Source organism: Solanum stenotomum, chromosome 7, assembly GCF_019186545.1.
Source record: "Solanum stenotomum isolate F172 chromosome 7, ASM1918654v1, whole genome shotgun sequence".
NCBI lineage: Eukaryota > Viridiplantae > Streptophyta > Magnoliopsida > Solanales > Solanaceae > Solanum > Solanum stenotomum.
This window is the reverse complement of record NC_064288.1, coordinates 48,187,419-48,197,938: the sequence shown is the minus strand read 5'-3', so window position 1 is coordinate 48,197,938 and position 10,520 is coordinate 48,187,419. Positions and strand designations below refer to the sequence as shown.

The 10,520-nt window shown below is 30.9% G+C and overlaps 1 protein-coding gene across 1 annotated transcript; it reads left to right on the top strand.

Annotated features, from left to right (window-relative positions):
• The first annotated feature begins 2,339 nt into the window (after nt 1–2,339).
• On the top strand, nt 2,340–3,302 carry LOC125871353 (uncharacterized). The gene is made up of 2 exons (XM_049551939.1): nt 2,340–2,889; nt 2,982–3,302. The coding sequence occupies exons 1-2, from the start codon at nt 2,487–2,489 to the stop codon at nt 3,041–3,043; spliced, it is 465 nt and encodes a 154-aa protein (XP_049407896.1). The 5' UTR covers nt 2,340–2,486; the 3' UTR covers nt 3,044–3,302.
• The last annotated feature ends 7,218 nt before the right edge of the window (nt 3,303–10,520 follow it).

The window sequence follows — 10,520 nt, the reverse complement described above, 5'->3', positions numbered from 1 at the left end:
ATCTGTGATCTATTATGGTGTGCATATAGTGCAAATCTGCAAGGAAAGTGAGGTTGAGTTGTGAACTCTTAATCCATAACCATATCCTTTATAGGTGGTGTATTGCTCTGCAGAATACACTTGATGGGTGGACCTATATGAGTGTGGAATGGTGCTGCTTCTATGAAATTGTGACGGATTTCTAAAGCATTCATGAATACCAAGACACGCGCATGACCTCTTAGCGCAAAATCGTGATAACGACAAAGATTGTGCAAGTATAATGAGATAGAATAAGACTCTAAGCTTACAACAAATTTTTTAGTTCATAGAAGTTTTAAACTTTACCATTTGTTCCGTAAGGTTAATCTTATTTTATCTAGGTCTGGTTCATAGTCTTCGAGACACCAGATTCGATGCATTATTCTTTCTTTTGAAAATCCAGCAATAATTATCTTTTATATTTTTTTTAATTATTATATTATTTCTTAATATTCTTTTTAAGATATATGAAGGATTGTTGATAAAATATCTATATTATCTTAAAAAGTATAAGAATAATATTTGAAATTATTTATTACATATTATTACCTTAATAACTTAGCTCATTAATATTATATTAGGGGTCGTTTGGTTGGAAACAAGTTATCCCAGGATAAGTTACCGTGAGGTTAACTATCCTGTGATAACTTATCCCACCATGTATATGAGATAACTTATCCCATCACTATGATATAAATGGTGGGATAAGTTATCTCAAACATGACAACCAACAACATAATCTTTTTTTTATTCCATCACTATTCACTATTATTTCTAATCTCTCACACCAAACGAGCCCTAAGGTTTTTAATCTTGTAGCCAACCGTTTGTTTTCTTATTATGGCAGTTGTAAATTGCCTTTATGGTATTAATCATCTACTATTGATTTGGGTGTTACAAAAGGCCCATTGGAATATTTGGTAATAATATATAGCCTTTATGGCAATTATTTGGTCTTAATGTGCATTATATGCACGGCTGATGGTATGCTTTTTACCATACACCTATATATCTATATATAGTACTTTTGTGTGTTAAAAGGAGGAGAACGAGATATTACATTAAAATAACTTTTCTTCCTTATTTATTTGTTGGATTTTCTTAAGTAAAATATATTCTTTATTAGATTCTGGCTTCTAGTTTTAGTATTAGAAGAACTTGTTGAATTCTGGAGGATGCACCTTAACTGGTGAAATATCCTTAAGAACAATGCCATAGGCACACCTCAAGCTACATGATTTTCATGATTTTTAATAGTTTTCTAACATATTTATCCTCGTTAGTATACATATATTTATTAAAAATAATTTTAACTCTAATTTTTAATTTCAAATTTGTCTTGTGTCCTTAAAAAATTACCTCATCATTTCATTTACCCCTCCAAATGTGAGCCAAAAGAAAAAAAGTAATTCGTCTCTCAGTCATAAAATGTCTGGATCGAATTTGAACTAAAAAGGATTCAAACTTTTTTTAATCGGGTTAAATCTGGATCAGGTATAGAGGGGTAACGAAGATGGATGAAGGAATTTTTTAAAACCACCTGATATTTTAAAAAAAATTAAAATTATTTTGGATTTAAAAAAAAAATCAATCTATTAACGAAATATATACATTATTTGTTAGGCAATAATGGTATATATTAATCATTCATTGAGAATATTTATTGTTATTTATTAGATGATGAAAATATATATGCACAAATTTTTTTAATTAAAAAAGGAAAAAGGTCTGAAATATATATAAATTTTGATCGAAATTGTTATAACAATTTCAAACTTTGAACAGAACATATTATCTCTATACTATTTAATAGTTTATTTTAAAATAAACTATTAAATAATACAGGATATAGATCTAACTCAGAGTTTAAGACTATTACAATAATTTTGATCAAAATTCAGATATATTTCAAATCTTTTTCCCAATTAAAAACTAATAATTATCCCTTCGGAAAAGGGAAAACAGAAGCAGTGTAACCTCTTTATCTTTTTTACTCCCTCTGTCCACTTTTATTTGTCATGTTGCGCTTTTCAAAAGTCAATTTGACTAATTTTTAAAGTTAAATTAGATTACGTTAATTCGATATTTTTTTAAAAAAAATTAGATATTCAAAAACTATATGAAAAGTACTATAAGTTGCAATTTTTTGTATATCAATATGATGAAAATATACATCGTAAAATGTTGGTCAAAGTTCTTATTGTTTGACTCTAAAAAAGGAAACCATGTCAATTAATTGTGGACGGAGGGAGTATATTATAAACAGAACCGACTTTACCAGTAAAAAGCATGGGATGAAAGAATCTAAGAAACTTTCACATGTATTTCCCTTATTGGGTACTCAAACACTGAGCACAAAATACGTGGAGGATTTTCCCATATAAAAATGACATATGTCCATCTTTATCACCACTATTTCAATAATCACCATTTTTAACAAACTCTGAAAAAAAAAAGTGAGAAAAATGGAAGATGGTATTAGTGATATTGCAAATTTTGGATTTTCCAACTCTGGAGGAGATCAAGAATTGAAAGAAGAAAGTCAAGAAAATGTTGGAGAAATGAGTAAAGGTGACAAAGAAGGTGGGGTTATTAATAATTTAATTTCCAATTTGATGAGTCCAAGAGCAGGGGAACCTAAAAACAAAGAAAGAAATGATCTTTTTGAGGCTTATGATAAGGAGAAAAGTAGTGATGAGAGTAATGGAGGTGGAGGGATAATTAACAATTTGATCTCCAACATTTTTCATCCAACTGAAAATTCTGTGGAGAATCAAGAAGTACAAAAAGGTGAGATGAAGAAAACAGAGGAAGAAAGTGGGAGTGTTTTGGATAATATTATGTCTCACTTGCCAACCCCTCTTGCAGGTACTTCGATATCTTTATTTTAAGTGTTTTTCAATTTTCTCATGTTTTCATAATCTTGATTTTTAAGTGTTTGTATATGTGATTTTGATCAGATGATGCAGTTCCACCTACAGATGAGGCTTCAATACTCATTCATTCCATTGTTCATGACTAGTGTAGAAGTCGATTAATCAAGTGGGAGTAATCAATCCTCATTCATTCCAGACAGGTGTGTTTTGGTTTGAACAAACCAAGTTATGCTGATTAGTTTTTTCTTATTGATTTGTTGTATTAATTTGGATATTTGATTTTGATTACTCATGTGGAGCTGATTCAATCTGACCCATCACCTCGAGTTCTAAGAGGAACAGTATATTTAATTTGTGGAATCAGAATTTTATTTCCCAATGAAATAGAATTGGATATCAACATTTTTTTGCTGCTGTTAACAGATACACATTGTTATTCCTGTTACGAATATCTAAACGATATTATCAAGAGAAAGATTTTTTAATGTTTTATTGAAATGAATACACTGTTATGCCTCCATAAATGTACTGAAAATTGATTTCGGTGAATTACTATGTTCTTTTAAAAACCTTGATAACAAATATCAAAAGGATATAGTAATTCACTGCAATTAAAATTTTAAAACTTTCAGCTACTATCTCTTTTAATATCTTCATATTGGTATCAAATTGATTCTTTCTCTTGAACATGATGAATTTTAATACAGCTATTACTTTACACTTGAACTGTATCAAATAAAACCAAATATATATACACATTAAAATTTCACTATTATAACCAAAAAAAAATTCTTGTCTTAAGTAGGTAACTTGTAAGATTCCAAATATTGACATGCACAAGTTGAAAAATACTACATCAAACTTGTTATTATTAATATGGAACTTTGGTCTACTCTGCTTAGGGGGAAATTATTGTCCATTTTATGGTGCATGTGAACTCATGATTTTTCTATAAAATTAGATATTTTATGTACATATACTTTAGAATTTGATTCAATATTATCTGTTAATACCTATGATCTAGTAAAGTTAAATTGTATACTTGGTTAAACACAGAGTTATTTAATTACTCAAAAAAATAGAGATCATTTTCTACTTATTACTTTCTTCAAAAAAAAAATTCTATCTTTTTAATGGTGCATTAATATTTTAGAAATTCTAAATCGGGCTCTAACTCAATTTGGCTAATAAACATACTTCACAATATTGTTGCATTTATGCATCCATCTTATCCTTTGTGTTGTAGTGCACTTATTAATGGGTGTTCTAGTCTCATATTTAGGGGTGTTTAAATAAGCTCAAATATAGGTAATTCGCCTAATCCATTTATAATTTTATGAGTTGGGCTCAAGAAAATTTAAACTGGATTCAATCTCAACCTCAAGCTTTAACATATTTTAAAAGTAGGGAAACTTTTACAAATAGCCACTAAAATAATTTTAATTAGGCTCAATAGTTATAATTTGTTAATTACGATTGGTAGCTACATGTTAGAGGGAGGAGAGAGGTGAGTGAGAGAGCGCAAAGAGTGGAGAAAGACAAGTTGTATATATATATATGTCGAATTGTATATGTATATTTGACAAATAATTATATATATGTAACTGGTATACATATATATTTGTATATCTGGCGAGCGAAATTGGGAGAGGGATGAGAGAGGTGAGCGAGAGAGGGAGGAGGGTGGAGATATGTGATTGCATTTGTATATCTGTCATATAATTGTATGTGTATATATATAATATGTATTTGTATATGTATAAGCGAGGTGAGAGGCGAGGAGAGAGGAAGAGAGGAGAGAGGCGCACGTAATTACAACTAAAATTAAGCTACGAGCTGTAATTAATTCAGACTATAGCTATGTTAGCTAATTAACAAATATATGTTTGTTTATCTGCGTAATTTTCCCTTAAAAAATCTTCAATTGAGCCCAATGTAATCTCGAATTTCAACCGATTATAAGACTCTTTAATTTGCATTAGTGCAATGTATGTTCTCATATTGAAGGTATGAATTACTATCTATTTTATATCTTCTAGGATTTATCTATTCATTTTAAACTTATTTTTGTTAATTTCTTGAGTTGAAATTCAAATTATGCTTATAAAAGTTAAATAATAATATGTTCAAAATATTGAGATTAAGCGGGTCAAATTGTGCGGGTAATGACTCAACCTGATATTTATCCCATTTGAACCCAAAATAAACTTCAGCGAGTCATAACCCAACCCAATTGTTATTTCAATTATTTTAATATCTCCAATTCAACCCAATCCGTCCATTTGACACCCCCTACTGGTATTATANCTTATTTTTGTTAATTTCTTGAGTTGAAATTCAAATTATGCTTATAAAAGTTAAATAATAATATGTTCAAAATATTGAGATTAAGCGGGTCAAATTGCGCGGGTAATGACTCAACCTGATATTTATCCCATTTGAGCCCAAAATAAACTTCAGCGAGTCATAACCCAACCCAATTGTTATTTCAATCATTTTAATATGTAAAAATTAGGCAAATGACATAGTATAAGAAATAAATTACTTCCTTTCCCTACTTTTTCATTAATTACCAAAAATCCCTTTTTTTAGTGTTTTTCAGATACATAATATAGCAGTGTGGATACTTAATATAGCAGCGCGGATACTTTAATTAATAACGAGCGGATACTTAAATTATTAAAGTATCCGGTTAAGTTGAATTGGGGGAAAATAAGGGATTTTTGTATTTTAGTAAAAGAGTAGGGAAATATTGAGAATAGGTAAAGAAGTGTTGTGTATTTAAGTAATTTTTCCTTTTAATATCTCCAATTCAACCCAATCCGTCCATTTGACACCCTCTACTGGTATTATATGATGTGTTTTCCACACGTCAAATTGCGATGAGACATGGCCAATATTGCCACACGTCACAATAATGATATTTTTGAGTCAAAAAATTGAAGTTGGGGTGATTTGTGTTGGGGATTCAATAAATTCTGATTATGTTATAATATTAGCACAACAATTGAAATTGTTGTCAACTGGTGTCACATTTGCAATGAGAGGCATTAGGTTAGGTCTCCGTGAAAGAGAACAAAAGATCACAAAATTAAAGAAAAAGTTAATCAATGTCGACTTTTTACAATTGTGAGAGTCCTAATCACAAAACCGAAGTTTATTTTTCACATTTGCAAAGGTCATTTAGTATTTACGGTCTCACAATTGCAATTGAGACAACTTATATAAATATATTGAGATTTAGGAAATTATATAGCTATTTTTGACAAATTTGAGGAGAAGAGTTCTTGGCCTTGAATCAGAACTGTTGATGTTTCATCCAAATATTTCAGAGATGAATTGATCTCCACATGTACTGAGATTATACTACAATGTTGGTAGGATTTAGACCATGAATTCATGTGATCCTAGAGACCTAAATTAGGGGTTTCAGACCTTAACCTAAAATTAATAAATTACTGATTTAACTAATTTAATATTTTCAAAACTCAATTTTGATTATTACATTCGACTGTATAAGATATATAAAGCAAAATCGATAAGTTGTGTACCTTGTATGTATTTGCAGCGGAAGTCATTGATTTTGCTACTTTAGCAGGATTGCTCCAAAGTCCCTCTTTGAATCACTGGAAAACAAAGTTTGATTCACAAACTAAATGTATATTTGCGTTTCACACCTTTGTTGATCTTCATACAGAAAAAGTTTTAAGTTTTTTTTTTTTTTGGTTTTTATTTTCTTTTTGTTGTTCACCATTACTAAAAACCGCTAAAAACGACAAAAATAAAAAACAATGAACGGTGTCGCTAAAAAACGACGCCATTTGAGACGCTGTCCGTCATTTTGATTATTTATTTTTCAAAAAGCGACAGACAATGATTCTATGTTCGTCGCTTTTTTTTGCTAGATTTTTGCGCCATATATATGTAATTAATAATTATTTATTTAATATACATAGAGATGTCGTCCGTCACTTTTTATTAGAAATAATTATTTTTTAATTAATAAATAGTCATGCCGTACATTGTTTTAAATTTATTTTAATTTATCAATCATTTTTTACAATAGCGGTGGACGACATGTCTTAGTCCGTTGTTTTTTGGTCCTAATATTTTATAAGGTGTGGATATCTTTCGTGCATATCAACCTCAGCCTCTCAAGTGGACTCTTCAACCGATCGATTCTTCCACTGGACCTTCACACATGCAATCTCTTTTGATCTTAACTTACGAACCTGTTACATCCCGAAAATTTATAAGTTAAGACTCGAACTATTCTTCATTTATGTATAAGGTTGTGCCGAGTGATTCTTAATTGTTCTTAGGTGCTAAGGTCAATTCTTTAGTGTGAGAATGATTTGGGATATAAATTAAGGTCACTAGAATCTCCTAGCACAAAGCTGAGTTGAAAGCTTTCTTACCGATTGAGTTTCAATATAAGATTTTACTTGGGTCAATTTCAAACAACCATATCTCCCAGCTCATAAGGAATTAGGTGGTCCATGACCTATCAAATTAAAGCTCTACATGCTCTTTACAATGCCACCAACTTTGCCTCATTTCACGTTCGGGGAATAGTTATGCCTATTTTAGTGAAACCCTGTCAGACAGTCGATGTTCTATGACTGGACCTACGGACGGTGGAATTTCCATGATTGGTAGACCATTCCGTGAAGGCTTGCTGCACTTTTTTTCCAGCAACTTCCTGCACATGTTCTAGAGTTATTTTGGTCCTTTCCCAAGTTTTTAAACCTATTCTAAGTCATTTTTGAGTGTTTTAACTGAATATATCATTCAACTGACTAGTTTTTCTCTCAAAATAATCAATTTAAACATTCAAGTATTTAGAAATTCTCTTAAAACTCACCCAGGGTTTCTCTTCTCCAACAAGAACCCCAAATCCTTCAAGTAAAAAATTCAAGATAATAAGAGAATTCTTCCACCCTAGATTTTCCCATGTTCTTCCACTCTAAGAACTTTATAAAAGAGTTTCTTTATCAAGAGCAAGCACCTAGATTCCAATATCAAATGTTTCCTCCAAAAAGCTAATGTTCTTCATGAAGCTCAAGATAATCAGGTATGTAAGACTATCATAGTGATGGACTGAGTTCATCTGCACGCCGTACATCTACTTTCTATCAGTAAAGGATAATCTAGGATTACATCCTTGATTTTGAAAATTCTTGAGATAAGTTTGATTGTTGAGTTCTGAATTCTAATCTCAATTATTGAGTTGGTATATATCTTGTATTGAGATTCTTGAGTTGATTGTTCATGTCCATTTTCAGCATGAGCCCTAGTATTTGAACATTTATTGAGTTATTATTGAGAATCTAATTTTTAACCGAACAATTGTCTTAAGCTCATAGTGATGGTAATCGGTTAGAGAATCTACAAAATAAGAGTATAGAGTATTTTATTGTATTTTTATATACATCCTTGAGTTAAAATCTTTTATTTATGAAGCTTTAAATATTGTCATCTCTTGTTATTGTTTTGTATTGAGTTCAGTTGAGGTAAGTATTCTTTCTGCCTTATCAATTCAGTTATTAATCCATTCAACTATATTACATACTCGTACATTCAATGTACTGATGTCATTTGACCTACATCTTTATGATGCAGTTAGGTGTTCAAGATTATCAACAAGTGTTTCGTTGAGATCACTTTGCACTTCAAAGAGCTTGGGTGAGCCTCCTGGCATTCTAGAGGACTACACATTTATTTTCTAGTCAGTGTTCTTGAGATGTCGTGGGCTTGTCCCGACATCCATCTTGAATAATAGAGGGTTCATAGATAGATAGCGTTGATGAGTCTCTGCGTATTTACTTTTCCTTGAGATGTTTTTGCAAACTATTTGTAACACCCCGAAAATTTTTTAAGCTAAGACTCGGACATTCTTCGTTGTGAGTAAGATTTTATGGAGGAATTTAAATTTTCTTAAGTATTAAGATCACTAGTTATAGCACCTTCATTTCCAAAAGGAATATTCAAGTCATTCCTAAGTTCTTTTAAGTTTTGGATCAACTTCAAACGACCATAACTTTCAGCACATGATGAGTTAGGAGACCCATAAAATACCAAATGAAAGGTCTTGGAATCTTTTTTCCAACGCCACCAAGTTTGCTAATTTTCGAGCTCGTATGAGGGAGTTATGCCCATTTGAAGTCAAACTGTCAAATTAAGGAAAGTTACCCAAAAATATGAGGGGTATTTTGGTCTTTTCCTCACCCAATCAGATTAAACATTTTTAGTAAGGTTTTAGGGGTCTGAACTGATTAGAATCAATTTCATTCATTCCCAAAGCGTTTACGATTTTAGAGAGAAGACTCAAGAGGAGAAAAAGTTTGAAGTTTCAAGCTTTCGTTCAAGAAATTCAAGATTTCGCCAAAAATCTAGTTCTTTGAGTTATGTAAGCTTCCATAGTGTTCGGTTTGTTCATCCACACACCAATCATGAGTTTCTCTTGCGAATCTATCCATAAATATTGAGCAGTTTAATTTCTTGATGAGTTCTTTATAAGTGTTCTTGAAGTTTCCTTATCGATTAAGTTTTGATGTAAGATTCTACTTGGGTCAACTTCAAACGACCATATCTCTTAGAATATAAAGAGTTACGTGGCCCATAACCTATCAAATTAAAGGTATTTGAATCTATTTTTCAACACCATAAATTTCGCGTCAATCCAATTTCTGAATAAAAAGTTATGACCATTTTAGTACCCCGATACAACGCTATTACGAATTAGCCGATGGGAAAACATTAAAAAGGATCGTTTTTGTCTTTTTACCTCCAAGAAAATCCTAAACAAATTTTTGACTAATAAAAGGCTCAAAGCAATCATATTTTCATCTTTTTATCCATCATTCTTTTCTCTCTCAAACCCTAGGGCAAAACCCTAAGGAAAAATCAAAGTAGAAGACTCCATTCAAGATTCTTTCAATCTTTTCCAAGATTCTTCTTCAAGGTAAGTCTTTCTCCAAGAATTCCATTCTTTTCAACTCAAATTCCTCTATAAAATTATGAATCACTAATGAAAATCATAATTCTTGGCCATAGAGATTTCAAGAAACTAATTCAAGAATCTCAAGAAATTTACCTTTACGCTAGGGTTTCAAGGCTTCTAATCAAGTTCTTCTTCAAAATTCTTCAAGAACCTTGTTCTTCCAGGTATGTAAGGCTATCATAGTGTTTGACTAGTTCGTAAGGCTATCATAGTGTTGGACTAGTTCGTCCTCACACACTGCATCTTCTTTCAAATCAGTAAAAGAGTAATCTAGTAATCTTTTCCTAGATTTGAGTATTCTCGAGATAAGTTGATTTTGAGTTCTTCAGTTCATGTTTATTTTAAAAATTCTACTCCTAATTATTGAGTTTCTATATTGTTATTGAGATCCTTGAGTTGATTTGTTCATGTCTATATTTTAGCATGAACTCTATTTTGAGTTATAAATTTTGAAAAGTTATTTTAAAGCCAACACTTGAGTTTTTAAACTGAGTTTTGAGAAAGTAAAGATGAGTTTTGAGAAAAGTGTTTCTAAAACATGATTAATATGACAATCGAGTAAGACATCAATGTTTAAGCAGTATGGTATCTAGTTATGTCATCAATGTTTAAGCAGCATG

Excerpts from the sequence above, each read along its gene's own strand:
- LOC125871353 (XM_049551939.1), top strand. The coding sequence starts at position 2,487 with ATGGAAGATGGTATTAGTGATATTGCAAATTTTGGATTTTCCAACTCT. Across the intron at positions 2,890-2,981 it reads CTTGCCAACCCCTCTTGCAG|ATGATGCAGTTCCACCTACA; the intron begins GTACTTCGATAT and ends GATTTTGATCAG.